The 18627-nt window shown below is 42.9% G+C and overlaps 1 protein-coding gene across 1 annotated transcript; it reads right to left on the bottom strand.

Annotated features, from left to right (window-relative positions):
• Positions 1-16963: 16963 nt before the first annotated feature.
• Positions 16964-18350, bottom strand: LOC149935848 (putative RNA/DNA demethylase ALKBH6). The gene is made up of 6 exons (XM_090153054.1): positions 18276-18350; positions 18081-18210; positions 17604-17650; positions 17441-17545; positions 17277-17375; positions 16964-17219 (listed from the first exon to the last, which is right to left on the bottom strand). The coding sequence occupies exons 1-6, from the start codon at positions 18297-18299 to the stop codon at positions 16968-16970; spliced, it is 657 nt and encodes a 218-aa protein (XP_090009180.1). The 5' UTR covers positions 18300-18350; the 3' UTR covers positions 16964-16967.
• Between the last annotated feature and the right edge of the window lie 277 nt (positions 18351-18627).

Genomic DNA, 18627 nt, shown 5'->3' with positions numbered 1-18627 from the left:
AGTTGCAGGCTAAGAAAGACAAAATATATAGTACAATCGGCGCAAGGATGCCTCGGTTCGTTTCCGGTCATTCCACCGAGCGAAATTTGAATTTGGCCATTTTACGGTCATATTCGAATTTTAGCGCCATCTAAAGACCAAAATAGGAATCTTTTTTTTAATTTCATAATTGTTGTGGCGAGCAAATTTAAAATAGTATGAATTTTTATTTAATTTTGTAAATTTATTTCTACGTCTTATCAGTAAAATCGGCAGTTTCTTTTAAAATAGTTACCACGCTTTCTTGGGGGTAACGTTATCTTAATGAGCTATAGACGCTTAAAATTATGTTTTTCTCTTTACTTGTTAACAATAAACCTTTATCATGCTTTTTATAGTAACCTCTTGGGCTATTTAAAATATTTGGAGCTTCCATTATCGAACCTTCTTTAGCAAAATATATCGGCTGTATTCAGTAATTAAACTAATGACAACATGAAATTAATAAATGGATTCCAATTTCGGTTCCTAGATGGCGCGAAAATACGATGAAATTCACGAAATTTTAAATTGACTGTAAAGTGGTCAAATTCAAATTTCGCGCGGTCGACTGGCCGGAAATGGTCCGAGGTATCCTTGCGCCGACCGTACTATATATTTTGTCTTTCTTAGCCTGCAACTGACTATAGTCAGGGTCATGCATCTGTCGAACATACCAATCTAAGTATTCGGCTTTTGCTGCGCTTGCAAAGAGGCATTTATCCACACCCGCAACATCAGCTAGTTGCGAGATAATATTTTCAAAGGACGGATCACTTAAACGGCCAAGGCGTGCGAGACTCGGCATTGAAATAGTCGAAGACTGTTTAATATATAAATAGTATAGGGAGCAACCAACACTTTAAGGGCGGAATGGCCTCTTCGGCCTCGATTAAACTGATAGGAGAAGACGGTGGAGTCCCGAGGATGACTCGAAGGGCCACATTTTTAACTTTATCTAGTTTCTTGAGGGCACAAGCGGGCACCGACGCGTAAAGGGGACTAGAGTAATCCAGTCTGGAACGCACCAGGTGTGTATACATAATCCGAAAAATCTTACGACCTGCACCCCACTGGGTACCCGAAACTGCTCGCAGGAGGTTTAGTCTTTTCATCGAAGAGGAGGAAAGGTCCTCGATATGGGGAATCCAAGAGAGACAGTCATTGAAAAGACCACCTAGGTACCTGTAGATGGACACCTAAGTAAGTGGCCCAGTGTGAGAGTGAGGGCCGCCGGAAAGTCGGTGTCGCGAGAGAAGGTTATAAAATTGCACTTGAGAGGTTTAAATTTTAGTCCCCAGTTTGCGCCGTAGTCGGTGAGCCTGTCAAGAGCGACTTGCATAGTCCTGAAAAGATTCCAGACGGCGATGTCATCCGCGTGCTCCCCGGGAACGAACGCCGGGGCAGAGCGGAGGAATCCCATCCAGCATGACACTGAATAGGATAGGGTTAATGGCGCTGCCATGAGGAAGTCCTCTCCGGACCGGGAAAGTGGCCGAAAATTCACCGTTGACGCGAACTTGAGAAGTGCGACCCACTAAGAAGTTTTCAACCCAACGCAGCAGGTTGCCCTCCAGGCCAAAACGTTGGAGTTTGTAGAGGAGCGCGCGATGGTGAACACTCCCGAATGCGTCTTTGAGATCCAGGAACACCGCTAGGCAATGCTTTTTGGAGGCAAGAGTGCAGCTGGCCGCAGAAGCGAGACGAATCGCATTGTCAGTGGCACGATGAAATTTTCGGAAACCCAATTGTTCCGGAGGGAGCACCTTGTTGAGCTCTAGATACCAGACTAACCGACCAAGTACCAGTTTCTCGTAGATTTTCCCCAGATTTGGGAGAAGAGCAATGTCCCTGTAAGAGGTAGCGTCCGTAGCAGATTTCCCTGGCTTCAAGATCGGGTGTAAGATAGCGGGTTTCCACCTCGAAGGCATCACCCCTTCAGCCCAGAGGCGGTTGTAGAGTGCCACGCGATAGGCCGGAGTAGAGTTTTTTATGATCAGATTAGATACATTGTCCACCCCTGGGGAAGTGTTGTGTAGACCGGAGAGAACGCCATAGAGTTCTTCTTCGAAGAAAGGAGCATTGTAACTTGTTGGTGGGCTAGCCAGGAAAGAAGCCGAGACATACACCTGGTCAGGACGAAGCGCCGGAGGAGGATGAATGTCAGAGCAGGCAGTCAAAGCCAGAAACTCCGCGACTTCCTTCTGGTCCGTAAGGAAGTCAGCGCCAGTTTTAAAGGCGAGAAGTTTACGAGATAAGGACCCCGTTTTGCGCCATCGAACCTGAGACCACACTTCGGTCAGAGGAGTGTGAGCGTGAAGCCTGGCACAGTACTGTCTCCAACTGTCCCTTTTTTTTATCCTTGATGAGGCGTTTAAAAAGAGCTCGTTTTTTCTTGTAGGAAATCTGATCAAAAGAGAACCCGGAGCGCTGAGCCTTTCTACGAGCGGCTTGGACAGTCTTGGCTTTGGCCGCACAAGAGGAGTCCCACCAAGGAGGGGCGAGTGGTGGAGGGGATCGTTTCTGAAGCCGCCTGATAGAGGAGCTGATTTAACCGTTAAGGGATCTTCGCCAAGGGAGGCATCCAGGTTGATGCGAAAACGTTTCCAATCCGCCTGTTTATATTTCCAGAAGGCTGGGCCCCTTTGCGACGGGAGTGAATCGCTGCTAACTTGTCCGAGTAATACTGGGAGGTGGTCACTGGTACCACGGTTGAGAACTGTCCAAGGGAGGTGTAAGGTTATATCTCGGCTAGCGAAAGCAAGATCGAGCACACCTTCCGTGCCCCCACACGGGCGTCGGGTGCTTTCACCAGAATTAAGAAGGACCATGTGGTCATTGTCCTCCAGCCAAGCTTGAATGCGGCGGCCCGCGGCGTCTGTTTTATTGCTGCCCCAAAGGCAGTGGTGAGCGTTTAAGTCCGCAAGAACAATAAATGGAGTGTCCACGTCACGAAAAAGCTGATCGAAAAATGCTTTGGGTGCCTTACCCCTGGGGTCGTAAATGTTGATCCACCCCAAAGGGAAGAGAAGTTGTAAAACTAGGGATTCAACGACGTCGCAAACTAGAGGTGGCAGACGAATCGCCTGAACAGTCTTATTAACCAAGACCGCCTCCCCACCACGGTCCCCGTTCGCCGGAGGAGGGAAAGTTTGACGGTCCGCCCGAAATACGTCGTAAAAGGCGAAGTGGAGGTTGATGGTGGCAGAAGCCGAGAGGAAAGTTTCTTGTACAGCTATAACGGTAGGATGTAGCTCCCCAAAGATATGGAGAATGTCTGGAAGTCTTGCCCGAGCACCTAGTACGTTCCATTGGAGAACGTTAAGAGGAACTTGAGTCATCAGGGGGCCGTTTACAAGACGCCAACGGTGGGAAATCTGACACATTGGGTGCCGAATGAGCCGCGATCAGTTTGTGAGTGTAGTCCACCACAAAGTATTTCAACTTTTCCCTTTTGTCGGATTGCCCATGAAGTTTTTCGCAGAGCTCTGCAACACCAGCCACTAACTGGACGATGAGTAGAGAGAGGTCACCAACGGTGAGATACACCGGGGCCGCAGCGCCAGTGGACACGACAGGCTCTGCCACTGGGCTGGGAAGACGGCGAGAGGTTTGACTCCTGTGGCGGGTGGCTGCTTGAGCATATGTCCCCTGCCGGACTATCGCTCTTGCCTCCCGGAAAGTAACATTCTCTGTGCGACGAACCTCTAGAACCTTTTTTACTCTCCTTAGCGTGGGGCAAGGCCGCCGACTCCGAGCTGTGCGACCCTTTGCAGTTGACACAGTATTCGATGGACGTGCACCTAGCGTCCGGATCAAAGCATGATCCTTGCCGCACGGAAGCACAGATTTCGTGGGTCACCTGAGTGCGGCATTTCGACGCGATATGACCGTAGTGACGACACTTGTAGCACTGAAGGGGACGTGGCTGATACTCCAAGACAGCAAAGCGCATGCTGTAGAGAAAGATCTTCGTAGGAACATTGTTCTTAGGGAATCCAATGACATATGTGTTGGTACGACCTCCCAAACGTCGGATTGACTTAAACAACACGTTCTTCTCGCGAAGCGCGTCTTCTATATCTCCTTTTTTTAGATCCAATGGAACGTGTATGATGCGCCGAAGGGCCACCGTCAAAGCGGGCGTAGACTCCTCTACCTCAAATTTGAATTCGCCAAAAGCGCGCGAAAAGCGGATAATTGCCGCTTGATCTTCTGTTTTCGGAAAGACCAAGAGATCCCATTGTGGGAGGGGCTGAAAGTGAACCTCTTCTCCAAAACGCTGAATCGCCTGCTCGTGAAGCTTCTTTGTGTCGAGTTCCGAGAATTTTGCGCCGGCCTGCGAGGGCTTAAGGCGAATTGGTTTAGACGGGGGAGGAGGCCCCGGTCCCCCTCCTTCCTTCCAGAAAACCGCAGGGCGTCCCGCGGGTACGAGTGGTCCCTCTCGTGAGTCGCCTTTATACGCTTTAACGGGCGACCGTTGCGGCCCACCTCCTGAAAGTCGGTTTCATCTCCTACCTCCATCTGAGTAGATTCTTCGCCATGTGGTCCGCCAGAAATGGACGACTTAGCCATTTAAAATGTCGAAAAAGAAAATAACGGGAAGGGAATACTGGGGAGAAAACTAACTAAAGCAGCAGAAGACCAAAAGCCGAAAAAAATAAAATTAGGGCAAGAAAGAAGAAAAAAGGACAGAGACGAACAACGATACGTCCTACCTCTCCGATTTTGACCGGCTAGTGATGTTAACGAGCGTAATGAGGAAAAGCCGATTTACGCTGGAAAATTCCGCTTGGTGCGCTGAAAACCGGGACAACCCTTCTAATGTTATCCTACGGTAAAATTTTTTCGAAAGAGTCCCATTTTCCCGGGAGTAGTGGCGTACTCCTGTAATCCCAAGCGTCTGGGAGGCAGAGTTTGTGGATGACCACCAATCCCCCAACGGGTGGTCGGAATACTTCCGCCACGGGTGTCCCCACCCCTGTCCCCACGTATCCCCCCGTTGGCGTGGCCGTTACACATATCTCGCGCTGATTAATCAGATCTTCGCCGGGCTCGCGGTCTTCTCAGACTCAATCAGCCCTTCTTTGAATAAAAAAAAAGAGTCCCATTTTCAGGAACCTATTTCGTTATCTTTGCGATTTTTGTCAACTCTGAGATTTTAATATGATTTGAAGTAATGTTTAAGCTTTATTTTAAGCCAATGTTTGTAATTTTACGATCTTTGGTTCGCTTACAATATTCTTTTAAAATCGACCAAAATTTTAAGGCGAGGAATTGATTACGTATCGAAAATAAACCTCGGCATCATCTTGCGCGCCTGATTGAAAACTGTAAACAAATTCCACAAGTATTTCAAACTCTATATTATATTTTAATAACTTGTTTAACCTTCTAAAATACTTCAGCAATATTGTGCATCAAATTGTCCAGAAGAGGAGGAACTAACAAGGAGACATCCCGAAGTGTAACCCACCGATTTTGTTCAAACTCGGGGGATTGGTAGACCTTCATGTATCATGAAAAATCCCAAAGGGAATTTATTCAATGGGAAACCGTTTTGCCATGGCAACGGAAAATGTTTTTGACAACAACAAATGGAAATTTTCCCATTGAAAATAATATGGGATTCTGACCGATTCCTAGGGGCCCCCCTGGGAAAAATTTGAACAAATTTCAAAATTTCGAAAATGCCAAAAAAAGAATAAAGAAATAAAAATTGACAATAAAAACATCAAAATTGATAAACTTTTGATCAATTTGAGATCAAAATCCCATGTTATTTTCAATGGGAAAATTTAATATCTTGTATTGTCAAAAACATTTTTCGTTGCCATGGCAAAACGGTTGCCCATTGAATAAATTCCCTTTAGGATTTTTCATGATACATGAACGTCTACCAATCCCCCGAGTTTGAACAAAATCGGTGGGTTACACTTCGTAATTTGCAACCAATTATCTGCTTGGAGTACTGATTCGTTAGAAACTGCACATTTCAAAAACAGCATATTTTTCAGAGTAAAGGAGTAATAGAAACTGGGCGGTTTTCGGGTAACTTATTGAGTTGATCCTGCAACGACAGGATGTGATCAGGTATGACTTTTGAAGATAAATACTCTTCTTCAGGGAAGATATCTTCGTCTGTGAATACTTTCTCTATTACAGGTAATCCTAAGATTGGTGTGAGGCTGTCTGGCTGAACGTTCTGTTCTGGCAATGGCTTTAAACCATTCATTGCATAAAATAGGATCACCCAGCAACATTTTTCCCATTCATCGACTTCCAAATTATTACACAGCAAACTTTAACCATTTTAAATAATATTTTAAACAGTTTAATAATACTAAAACTTAATAATTAAAGTAATAACATTATTTAACATAATAACTAAAGTAAAAAATATAATCAAAGATGTATTTACAGATTTTATTTTGTGTTCTTAGTTTTACATTTTTAAATCTCGTGCCGCTCAAGATGACGCCGAGGCTTATTTTCGATGCGTAGTCAATTCCTCGCCTTAAAATTTTTGTAGATTTTAAAAGAATATTGTAAGCGATAAAGCTTAAACCTGACCTCAAATCATATTAAAGTCTCAGCGTTGACAAAAATCGCAAAGATAACGAAAAAGGTTCCAAAAAATGGGACTCTTTCGAATAATTTTCCCCATAGGATAACCATGGACTAATTAACACTAATTAGTCCATGGTATAACATTAGAAGGGTTGTCCCGGCTTTCAGCGCGCCAAGAGGGATATTCCCGCGCAAATCGGCTTTTCCTCATACGCTCGTTAACATGGGAGGTACCTAAAGCTGGGGTGCCTTCTAGTGCGAGTAGCAGTGAATTTAAGTTGGCCATGGTTTATCAGACCTAGAGCTAAATATTGTGCGATTGCATAGTCGGCATTTGAGATTCTATGACGTCAAATATTACGTAGGATACGGATGACGCAATATCTGTGAAACAAACCGTTAGTGAAGAAATAGAGTTAGTGGCATACTTAATGTAATCTAGGAGCATATGTAACATAATTACTCTACACTGTACCTTTATTCCATTCAAAAATCTTCACTAACGGTTTGTTTCACCACGAACCAGTAAAAAGGTGGACTACGTTAGATTTTAACTTTTTTATTCATCCTAGTAATTTTGGTAGGCACACTATTGGCTACTAACATATGAAAAACTCAACCTGAATTTCAACTATTTTTTCCAATAAACCTGCTTTTTTATTTGACAATGTAAATTTATTTTAGGACCTGAGTCTCCGAAAATTTTATTAATTTGCATATTAATTGCATTAACAGCACTTGTAGTTCATTTGAGCTCCTAAGCCTTGGTTGTTCAAACCGGTTTGTTTACTAAAAAAATGGTCGTCGGTTTATCAGACGTAGAGCTAATGCGCGACGACATTTGAGATTCGATGACGTCAAATATGACATCAAATATTACGTAGAGTACAGATGGCGCAATATCTGTGAAACAAACCATTAGTGAAGAAATAGATCTAGTGGCAAACTTATGAGTAATTATGTTACATATGCTAGGAGCAATAAACACAAGGAGAACGCAGCTAGTCTTTAAACACGCTAACGCAGTGTTGTGTACAAATTTCATTGGACGAGCCTTTACGCTAAACGTTTTACGGAAAGGGGGAAGACAATTTCTGAATTTTCCCCTTCCGACGGCAGCAGGCGCTAAAGCGCCTAACCAATGAAAAATGTACACAAGAAAATGCACGACTTTTGACAGGTTGCGTTCTCCTTGTGTTTGTTGCTCCTAGCTGTAATATCCTCTGGTTTCAAAATTGGAAATATATGCGAGGGACACGCGCTAGGTTTTTAAAAAGTAGGAAAAAGTTAGTTCGGGCCTAACATTTGTAACGGAATGCAATAAATTTCTTAAGCTAACCGAGTCAAGAAGTTCCATTTATTAATATATCGTAAGACACTACATTTACTTACGTAATTATGTTACATATGGTAGAAGGTATATGATAAAGTTCCTTGATTTTCAGTCCCGTTGCCACTAATGGTAAGCTTAAAGCCTATGGTATTATAATTGGTATGAGGCATTTTACTCTAACCTAGGGGTGTTGTGTATGTTGCTCCTAGCTCTAACTGACAAAAGCAGACGGTAGATCACAGGTGCTACTTCGGAGCAGGGTTAGAAATAAGGATATTTTTTTAAGTAGTCAGCCTAACTAGACTGTGAGCCTCTTATCTTTATTTATTTTTGTAGTCACTGACTAGTGGGGGTAAAAAGCGGGGTATAAAACCAAGAAGGACAGCCACCATTTTGCTTTACCCATCAGAATTAAAATAGGAATTTATTATCTCTCGAGTTATATGACTTTTGCCGATCACATTTTTATTAAATAAAATGGTATTGATAAATAACAAATTTATGATACGCCATATTCGTCATTATTTATGAATATTTAGGTAGCTTCTATTGGCTTAGGCATATTATTATGTACCTCTTAATGAAATAAATAAATGAATAGTTTTGAAATTTTCAAAAAAATTTACCGTGAATAATACCAGCCGCATGCGCGGTCATTCTGCGAAACTTTTCAAACCGCGTGTGAACTCCGCCGTGCGACAACATCACCTCACATTTAGGGCTCTAAGCGACTGGAACTCACTGCCGCAATATATCCTTAACAGTCAATCAAATGGTTCTTTTATTGTCAAACTAATAGATTGGGTTAAGGAAAAATTACTATTTCCTCGTGTTTCTTATGTATATGTATGTGTATGTATAAGTATATATATATATATATATATATATATATATATATATATATATATATATATATATATATATATATATATATATATATATATATATATTTAGAGGGCGCCGTAGAAGCTTCTATTAATGGTTTAGAATAAATAAATTAATAAATAAATAAATACGTCTACAATCCTACCTGTCTATTTACTCGCGTATTTCCTCAACATGTACTACCATATAACTTTTAGTATTCAAACTCTTTCAGCCAAAATGGGTCCCCGGTCATGCAACAGTCCTATGGAAGCACAAGGAACATATGGGCATTAAAGAGTAGTTTAATTTGGTTAGAAGTTCCCCAGTGGAAATCGCCATAAGTTTCAAAGCGATTCCCACTGGGTGGCTCCGAAATTACTCGCAAATTCGATTCGCTTGCAAAGAGTGATAACGAGTTATTTTTCCAGTGAAAAACGATAAAATTTTGGGAGCTACTGAAAGCTGTTAGAGATCAAAACGTTTCCCCAGTGGAGATTGCCACGGAACAACGTTGGATCCCCACCAGATCTGTTGATCCGTCCAATTTATTTATCAACTTGTAGCTGCTTACATGATTGAGTCCCTGGTGGAGTGTGCGAATCTCATCAAAGCTTGCTCTGAGATTGGCAATGGATTGTGAAAACTCATCACGAGCGCTCGGGGAGCATTGAGCAGCTTGCCTAACTTTACTCCCCCCTTTTTTGCATTATTACCCAAAAACAAGCCCTGATTATTATAATGACTGTTTTGCTTTATTTTTCTACGACATTTCTTTAACATACCGCATTTATCGTTCTTTTTATTTAGTTCTATACATTTATACATATTTTTTTTAACCTGTAACTACGTCCATTATAATACACTGTACAACCGCACTGTCATAAGCGTATTCTAGCTTAGTGACCAATAAATAAATAAATCACCCAGTGTAAAATGTTACCGTCTTTGCTTTTGGCGCTTTTCTATTTTTCTAACCCTTACAAGGAGACTACCCGAGGTGATAATCACCGATTTGGTTGAAACTAGGTGGGTATGTAGACCTTATGGTAACATGAAATTTCACCAAGGGAAAAGTTGCAATGGGCATTAGTTTTGCCATGGTAACCGAAAATGTTTTTGACAACACAGTCTGTATATTGCCCCATTGAAAATAACAATTGATCAATTTTTACATATTTTGATCAAATTGAGCAAAATTCCTCAAAATATCATAAAATTCATTTCATTTGTCAATTTTGATCTATTTTTTTTTTGGTTTTGAAATTTTAAATTTTTTTAAAATTTTTCACAGGGGGTACCCTTAGAAGTGCTCAGATTCCCATGTTATTTTCAATAAGAAAATATACATACTGTGTTGTCAAAAACATTTTCGGTTGCCATGGCAAAACTAATGCCCATTGCAACTTTTCCCTTGGTGAAATTTTATGTTACCATAAGGTCTACATACCCACCTAGTTTCAACAAAATCGGTGATAACCACCTCGGGTAGTCTCCTTGTTAGTGGGACGTTATGCCCCTTAAGCAGTCTCGGCCCGAGGACTTGCCTTCAACGGTTCCACCGGTGAAGGTAGGTCATGGCTCGGTTATTCCTCCTCTCATCTTTGTCGCTATTGATTCTGCCAATTCACTCGCATTGTCCACCAAGGACATAGTCACCTCTTCCTCCTTCAACAGAGCCGATGTTTCGGATATCCGTTTTTTGTCCAATGGTAAGGTCTTGATCACTCCGGTCAATGCTACGGCTGCCGGAAAACTCCGACAACTATCTCATTTGTGTGATATTACCGTTAAGCTGGTGGATGCTCCGAATCTTTTGCATCTTCGTAAGATTGTCAACGTTGATGAAAGTTATTCAGACGCGGAAATGAAGGACGAATGTCGTCGTTTAGGCCAGAACAACAGGGTGATTCTCCTCGGGTTTAATTCTTTTGTCCCGGAGCGTGTCCAAATTTATGGTGAATCTTGCCTTTTGAAGACCGCCCTCTATGTTGCCGTCGTTGTTTGCGTTATGGACATTCTGACAAGCGCTGTCGACAATCACCGGAAACGAAACGTTGCCCACGTTGTAGTGCGATTCACTCCAACCCGGATAGTTGTAAAAAAGCCTCCTGTTGTCTCCAGTGTAAATGACCTCATCCGAGTTTCTCTCGTTCTTGTCCTGTTTATAACAAAGAACTAGCCGTTAAGCATATCTAAGTTTCCAAGGGCATCACATTCTCAGAGACTCGTATTTCTGTAGCAGCATCAATAACGATGACTCCCACTGATTATAGTATTATTCAGTGGAACGTTAGCGGGGTTCGTGCCCATCTGGGTTCACTCACGCAGCTTATTCTGAGTCAGAATCCGTTAATTGTCGGTCTTCAAGAAACTTTTTTATCCGATGCTTCCTCGTTCAATCTCCAATTTGGTCGATACTCAGTGTATCGGTGTGATCGTGATGTCCGTCAGGGGGGCGGTGTCGCTTTGCTGGTTCTATTATCCATTCCTCAGTTCCGTGTTATTTTGCCAGCCTTCAGCACTCTGGAGGGAGTGGCAGTCTCAGGCTTTATTAATAATAGTTGGACGGTGGTGGCAAGCATTTATGATCCTCACGGTTCTGTCCCCAGAGCTGACTTTGATTTACTTAAACCATGTATGGGCACTTCCTGTTTTATTATGGGTGATTTTAATGCTCACCATCCTTTGTGGGGAAGCTCCGCAGTGGATGCCCAGGGTGTCTTGATTACTGAGTGGTTTGAAAACTTCGACAGTTTAGCCCTGCTTAACGATGGCACCCCAACCCACAAGGGTAATATGGTCCAGAATGACTCCGCTATTGATTTGACTTTCGTCAGTGCGGATCTGGCATCCACTTGCCATTGGTCTATACTTGCGGACTATGGCAGCGACCACATGCCTCTCTACATTTGTTGCTCGCTCATCGTGACCTCAATGGTAGACTCCCCCCTCAGTGGGATTATGCAAAAGCCGATTGGCCTCGGTACCGCGCGCTGCTTAACGGTACTTTTGACGGTTGGACTCCGGCGGAGTCTATTGAAGATACGGTGGAGCTCTTTACTTCTCAGGTTCTTTCTGCTGCTCAAGCTGACATACCTAGTCGTGGTGCTGGCCACGTCCTGCTCTGTGGCCTTAAAAGCTGCTGCAGCGGCTCGTCGTCGAGCCTCTCGTACTCGTAGGCCTGATGATGTTAGTTAACAGCCATGGCCAAACTTCTAGTACGTCGTTCCCGAACCACTTCCTGGCGGCGTTTCAGTTCATCCCTGTCTGGTTCGGTTCCTGTCACTTCTTTATGGAGTAAAGTGCGGTGGTTTGAAGCGGTACCCTATCTTTATCCCATTCCGCCATTGGGCACCTCTGATGGTCCAGTGTCTTCGGCGGTGGAAGCCGCGGAAGTACTTGCTACTCATTTCTCGGCGGCGGCCACTGCAGGGGCCAGCTTCGGTGTTCCCCAAACCGGTGAACTCTCCTTCGGCCCTTTCGGTTCCGTTTACGATGGGGGAGCTTCATAATGGACTCGCTAGGACGAAAAACACGGCGCCGGGAGCCGACAGGATTTCTGTTTTATTGCTACGATGGTCACGCCTTGCATGGTGGGGGGCTCAAGGTGGATTGTTGACACAAAGTGCCGTTGGCGCAGTTGATTTATCCTGTGTCCAGCTCGTCACGGCGACGAGATCCCCGACTGAAGTGACAGATCCCCTTATGGTTACACCTTGATGGGGGGGGGGGCTTAAGGGAGTTGTTTGACGTGCGGGCTGTGCTGGGTTAAGGCTTCCTATACCAGATTGGTCGTGCTTAGACTCCCAACTTATAGTAACCGCCCTTTGTTGAGGTTTCAGGTCTTGACTATGGCCTGTCTAAAACTAGTCCCAGCCGTTTGCCGTGGATGGCGACCTGTAAGCCATGCGATGGGAGTCCTGGAAATTGAGTTTGTTGACATACTGCGATTATTCTTCAGACAACACGCCTCTTCGGTCCTCGAGTGTGGTTAGACAGGAGGTCTACTCTGGTCCGATGTAGATAAATCGGCTCCTATACGGGGATTGTAGTTCCAGGTAGGAAGGACTAACTGGACATCGTGATACTGCTAGTTATCCGTGCCTGGGTATATCTCTCTCATATCACTTATCTTGCTTGCAAGATACCCATGTTGGGCTCCGTGGTGGGCGGTGAGTGGGGTTGATAAATTTTTTTGTTTTTCTTTATGGCTACCGAAAACAACTATCTTGAAACTGGATTCCTCGAGTTTCAAGAAATTTCCGATTCGGAAGACGCTGTCTTCCAGAGGCCCAAGCGACCTCGAAATGATTTTCCAGAGGTAGAAGAGGCGGTTAAGGAGAGTGTCGAAGCTACAATCTCTAGGGAATTCCTCGCCCTAGATAGAGTCCTTTGCAACAAGGATAACAAAGTGCAAATGGCAGTTGCACAGAAGATCAGGGTGCAGGGTGCTTTTGAACAGCTTAATGAGACTGTGAAAGATCTCAGAAAGCAGAAAATGAGATTCGCTACTGTTGCAGCCAGTAACGGAAGCTCAAAGGTTCCTGAAATTTCCAAGGGCAGGAAAAAGTCCACCGTTAAGAAAGGGGGACCAAAGGTCCCGCCAAGGGGGAAACGTGGTGTTGCTCTATCCCACAGAGCAAGGCGAGACTTCTAGTTATCTCAAGAGGAGACTAGAGAAGGAGGTCGATCCCTCCAAACTGCAAATAAGTGTTCAAAGTGTCGGGTCCTGTAGGAACGAGGGTCTGGTGGTACAGGTTAAAACCGCTGAAGATATGGAGAAGCCGAAGAAGGGAATCAGCGACTGTGCTGCTTTGGCAGACAAAGTCAATGTGAGAGCTCCAAAGCTCAATAACCCTAGGGTTATCCTTTATGGTGTTGACGAGGACATCGTAAAGGAAGAAATTGTTGCAAAGCTTATAAGCAACAATAAGCTCTCCAGCAAGGAGACAGATACTGTCCCAAAGTTCTCCCTGAGGAACAGAAAGGGAGGTGTTAACTGGGTGGTGGAGGGGCCTCCAGCCATGCTTAATTCGTGGAAGGCGAAGAAGAAGCTCAATTTGGGCTACTCAGTGGTTGGTGCTTTAAGTGCATGAAGATTGGGCACATAGAAGGTAGGTGCATTGAAAATAGAAGGTATTGTCCCCTATGCTCAGAGGATCACAGCTACAAGGATTGTAAGAGTGATCTTAAAACTTGCAAAAACTGTGCCCTGAGTAATAGGGACAAAAAAACCAAACACAACACTGCGCATTCAGCCCTGGATGGCCAGTGTCCTGTGTATAAGAAGGAGTTGGAGTTTCTAAAGAGTAGAACCATCTATAGAGGCGAGTAGGAACCTAAGTTGTCTTCAGGTCAACTTAGGCAAGGGCAAAACTGCAACCTCTGCGCTTAGACAATGCTGCCAGGAAGGCTCTATAGACATTGCCTTACTTTAGGAACCATATGCAATTAATGGTCGGGTAATAGGTCTACCCATGGGAAAAAGGATTGTCTGTTCCCAAGACAATTCAAAGGCAGCTGTAGCGGTCTTCAACCCTCAGGCACAAGTAATCGTTCTCTACGAAGACTCTTACATGATGGTGGTGGATGTTATTTTGGGGAATCTAAGCTTATGCCTGTTCTCCATCTACATACCACCGGGCGATGACATTGAGTTCCAAATCGATAAGATTGCGAATCAATTGGAAGTGCAGAATGGAAAAAAGGTTATCTTGTGTGGTGACTTTAACGCCCATCACGCGCTTTGGGGATCAAAGCATCACGATGAGAGGGGCAGGTTGTTAATCGACTTGTTCAACTCGTTTGATTTGAATGTCGAGAACGATCCGGGTAGTGGCCCGACGTTCTGGACCGATAATTTTGAGAGTTGGGTGGATCTCACGGTATCCAGTATGTCAATTGCGAGTAGAGTAATTGAATGGCGTGTCAGCAACGAGGAGAGCTGCAGTGATCACAAATACATTTTCTTCGAAATTGGTGATCTTGTCCTGGAGAATGATTCGAATGAAATTCGTATCAAGGATATTGATCTTGAGATGTTGCAAGATAATATCAGGTCTGACTTGGAGAGGTTGGTGGAGTCTCCTCTCAACAATGAGATTGAGGTTGAGGCATGTGCAGTTGAGATTAATAATATCATTATTGAGCGTTCGAAGGGATATTTCGAGCAAGTATCTTCGCCTCTTGTACTTTGGACTTTACCGTTCCCGAATTTACTATTCGAATACTGCCTTTTCTGGCCTAGCATTCTATGTTGCCAATCTCGATGTCACTTGTTCCTTCCGTACTTCTGAGATGCTATCTATTAGTCGTGTGGAGCTCACTGCTATCGTCCAAGCTATTCTCTGGCTCCTTGATAATCAAATCTTTGAGGCAGTGATCTGCTCCGACTTCCGCTCCACCCTTGCGCTTCTTAGTCGTTCTGATCAAACTGACCCATTATTGTATCCGCTTTTTGGCCGTCTTCGTGACTATCCTCTGGTTCGTTATTCTTTTCTCGGGGTGCCGGCGCATGTCGAAATTCAGGGTAACGAACTAGCGGACCGCGCTGCTCGAGCTGCGGCGGGGTCGGCTGCTGCCCCGTATGTTTTTGCTCCAGTCGATGGCCCTCATTGTAGGAGGATCCTTCGTAACAGCCTACTTTCCTCCTGGCAGCTTCACTGGGATTAACTCTCAGTGGGCCGTTTCCTTTACTCAGTTCATCCTTCTCCGTGTTATCCGGCCATTTGGCGTATTCATCTTCGCCGTCCCATGGAACGGCCATTGTTCCTGGCACGACTCGATCGTTTCCCCTCCCCGGCAGTATTATATCGTGTTAAACGATCGCCCTCCCCTCTCTGTGTGACTTGCGCCGTTTTTGGTGACCTAGTCCATTATGTGTTTGTCTGTCCCCACTTCAGTAATCTCCGGGGCTCTCTTTTGCGTTGCCCCTCGCCTGACAAACATTCCGTGACTCATGTCCTCTCCTATAATGCCCTCCCATCCCGACTGCTTCTTCCACTCTTGCGCGTGCTCGCGGTACTCTCCGGTACTCCTGTTCAAGATTAGTGAACGATCTTTAGTGATTTATCCCTAAATGTACTGTCTGTTCTGATCTGGACGTACTACGGCTCCCGGGCATCCAAGGGTCCCCTACGACCTGATGCCACAACTGTAACATCACAAAAAAATACATGGGCTCTTAGCCCAATTCAAACTTAGGGGAGCCTTGATAAGATGATAGTTTTATAGCGGGGTACTAACTTGATTTAGGGTGCTAGGTATATGGTACGAAAGTCTCCGCCAAGTAAACACTTTTCGGCGGCACTTAAACGATGTTTACTTCCTTCTGTTGTGTGCACAATAGTTTTTTTTAAATTACTTTCCACCCCCCCCCCCCCCCCCCGAACGATAATCCTGGCTCTGCTACTGGATCTGGACCATTTAAGTGTCCAGGAGTTCCTGCTGGAAGCTTCAACTGAACTCAAGGAAATGCAAGGTCTTCAACTCCCACTGTCCATATCTTGAGGAGTATTTCCCAGGACCACAGATATCTTGGTTTAATTCACAGGCGTTTCCATATTGCGAACTCCCCAGGGTTCGAGATATATGTTGTACTTCTTTGTCCTTCCTTATATGACATACAAGCTCCGACGGAATTGATTTGTACCATCCTCCATTAAAGGGTGGAACTCACTGCCACGAAAACCACTGGACAATTAACCCAATACATAGAACCTATAGCGCCACTGGCGTGATGGGCTTTGCCTTTTGCCAGTATTAAACACTAGAACTTCTATAGAGTGTTAGAAACTCTCTACCCATGTAACAAGATAATTTTGCACATTTTAGTGACAGAGATTAGAATGCTTAGAGTTCTATTATATTGATATATAGATATGAAAGTGTTTTAACACCAAAACCTATTGCCTTATGAAAAAAGTATATTATAAGAAAATATGCTCCAAGTACTTTGGAAACAGTTCTTATTACAAAAGTTATGATGATTTTAAGCTCGGGTAATGGGTGTAATCTGTCCAATGAAAAAAGACTAAATTCAACATTTAACTTGCTGGTAATCAGATAACAAACATGTTAAAATAGGGAAATACATGCTTTTGGAAGAGCCAAGACTAATAAAAAAATTATTGATTTCAAAAGGAAAAAATTTTGTTAAAAAAGAAAAAGTTAAAATTCTTCAAAACTGAAATTTAATAGTTTTGGCTACATGCCTTATTGTAAGGGATATTCTTCTTGTCCTACAAACATTATCCCCTTGTTTAACACTTGTACAATTAGATATGTTTGCGATATTGATGTCCAAAGAATCATAGTTCCTTTCAGAAATAGCATGCAAATAGTCGCTATACATGCTATTTTTCAAAATTAAAAGACTTCTGGGTTCTAAAAACAATGATGTAACAAATCTTTCCTCCAAACTTTCAGTAACCTAGAAAAAAATTGCTTGACAGAGACCAAAATATGAGCATGATAACATTGTAATTACTGAATCTCCATTAAGTTTCTTATAAAATTCAAGAACAGTTGAAGATCCTACATTTATAGTAGTTATTGTGGGGTAAAACAAAGGTCCATCCTCGTGGGGCTAAATGTTGCAGAGATTAAACATTAAAGTACTTAAAAGCCCCCTCCCAAAAAATAAACATTTACCATTATTCCTTGACCAGATTCATATTCATTTACAAGTACATGATTTGGCTTTTTATCATCAAAGACATTAAAATCTGCTACCTTTGACACATATTTTTGTAGCCACTTCAAATTTAAAATATTAGCATACAGATCAATAAAAATCAAAATAAAATAACCCAACTGATGGCATTTTCTCCACAACCATTCCCTTGGCATGCGGAAGTCCACCTATTTAAATAATAGTATTTAGTTGAATATGCTATGCAACTATGAGGCCCAGCGAGCTGAAGGATTTGGAAAAATGTGTCATTACTTATTTACAAATTATGAAAAGGTATGCAAATGAATACCATACTATGTGGCATTTCAATGGAATTTTCAAAAACTAAATAAATAAAAACACAATCGAGTACTTGATATGAAAAGGTACTAAAGAAAAAATATTTAATACATCTTCACTTTTTATTCTTGTACTTTTAAAGACAGTTGAGTTTTACACCAATTTAATAACCCCAATTGCATGAATTTGCGTCTTGTACTTTCGAAGCATTTCCTTTATGTCACATACAGATTCGGTGGAAAAAAATTTCTACTAAAAGTAATAGCCTAGCTCGCTTGGCCATATAATATTTAAATAATTATAACATTTAGCAAATACCCCAATTCTGAAGCCTCCTGTTAGCTAGCTGCACCCATTTTGGTTTGGGAGCTTTATAAATCTCTTTTATAATATATTCTTCTTCGGTTTCAGTTATAAAATTTGGTACATAATAAGCTGTAGGAGGTATCTTAACAAATACATAAATTTTTAGGATAAATAACAAAATTTTTACACTAATATTGGTTTCCTTACACCATAAACTTCGAACTCTTTCATCTTGTAAGTTGTAACTTGTAACCATTGACAATTGACATATACATCTAGGGCGAATAGGGATAGCGTCGTAGCGACAACTAGCAATCTAGCAGAAGATCAATAATTTTGGGGTAAGTCTCAGTAAATTGCCATCTATTGGTGAACCAAATTAATTTTACAAAATAAGGCGCGAAATCCGAACTACCCAAAATAAATAAATTCTATCCTTTGGTTGCCATCGAAAACTGGTAAAGTAGCATATTAGCCGAAGCTACCACTAGGCAGCCAGTAGGGTAAGGACCTTTTATGGTACTGATGGTACGCAATGTAACTCAATCATGCGTATTAA

Source organism: Leiobunum rupestre, chromosome 7, assembly GCF_980474605.1.
Source record: "Leiobunum rupestre chromosome 7, qqLeiRupe1.1.hap1, whole genome shotgun sequence".
NCBI classification, from domain to species: domain Eukaryota; kingdom Metazoa; phylum Arthropoda; class Arachnida; order Opiliones; family Sclerosomatidae; genus Leiobunum; species Leiobunum rupestre.
This window is presented reverse-complemented; position numbering and strand designations above follow the sequence as displayed.

Bases quoted from the DNA above. Each gene is read 5' to 3' on its own strand.
- LOC149935848 (XM_090153054.1), bottom strand. From the start codon at position 18,299: ATGAAAGAGTTCGAAGTTTATGGT. The intron at 17,546-17,603 runs GTTGGGTTATTT...TTAAATTTGAAG, and splicing joins TTGTGGAGAAAATGCCATCA to TGGCTACAAAAATATGTGTC. The intron at 17,220-17,276 runs GTAATTACAATG...ATTTTTTTCTAG, and splicing joins AGAAACTTAATGGAGATTCA to GTTACTGAAAGTTTGGAGGA.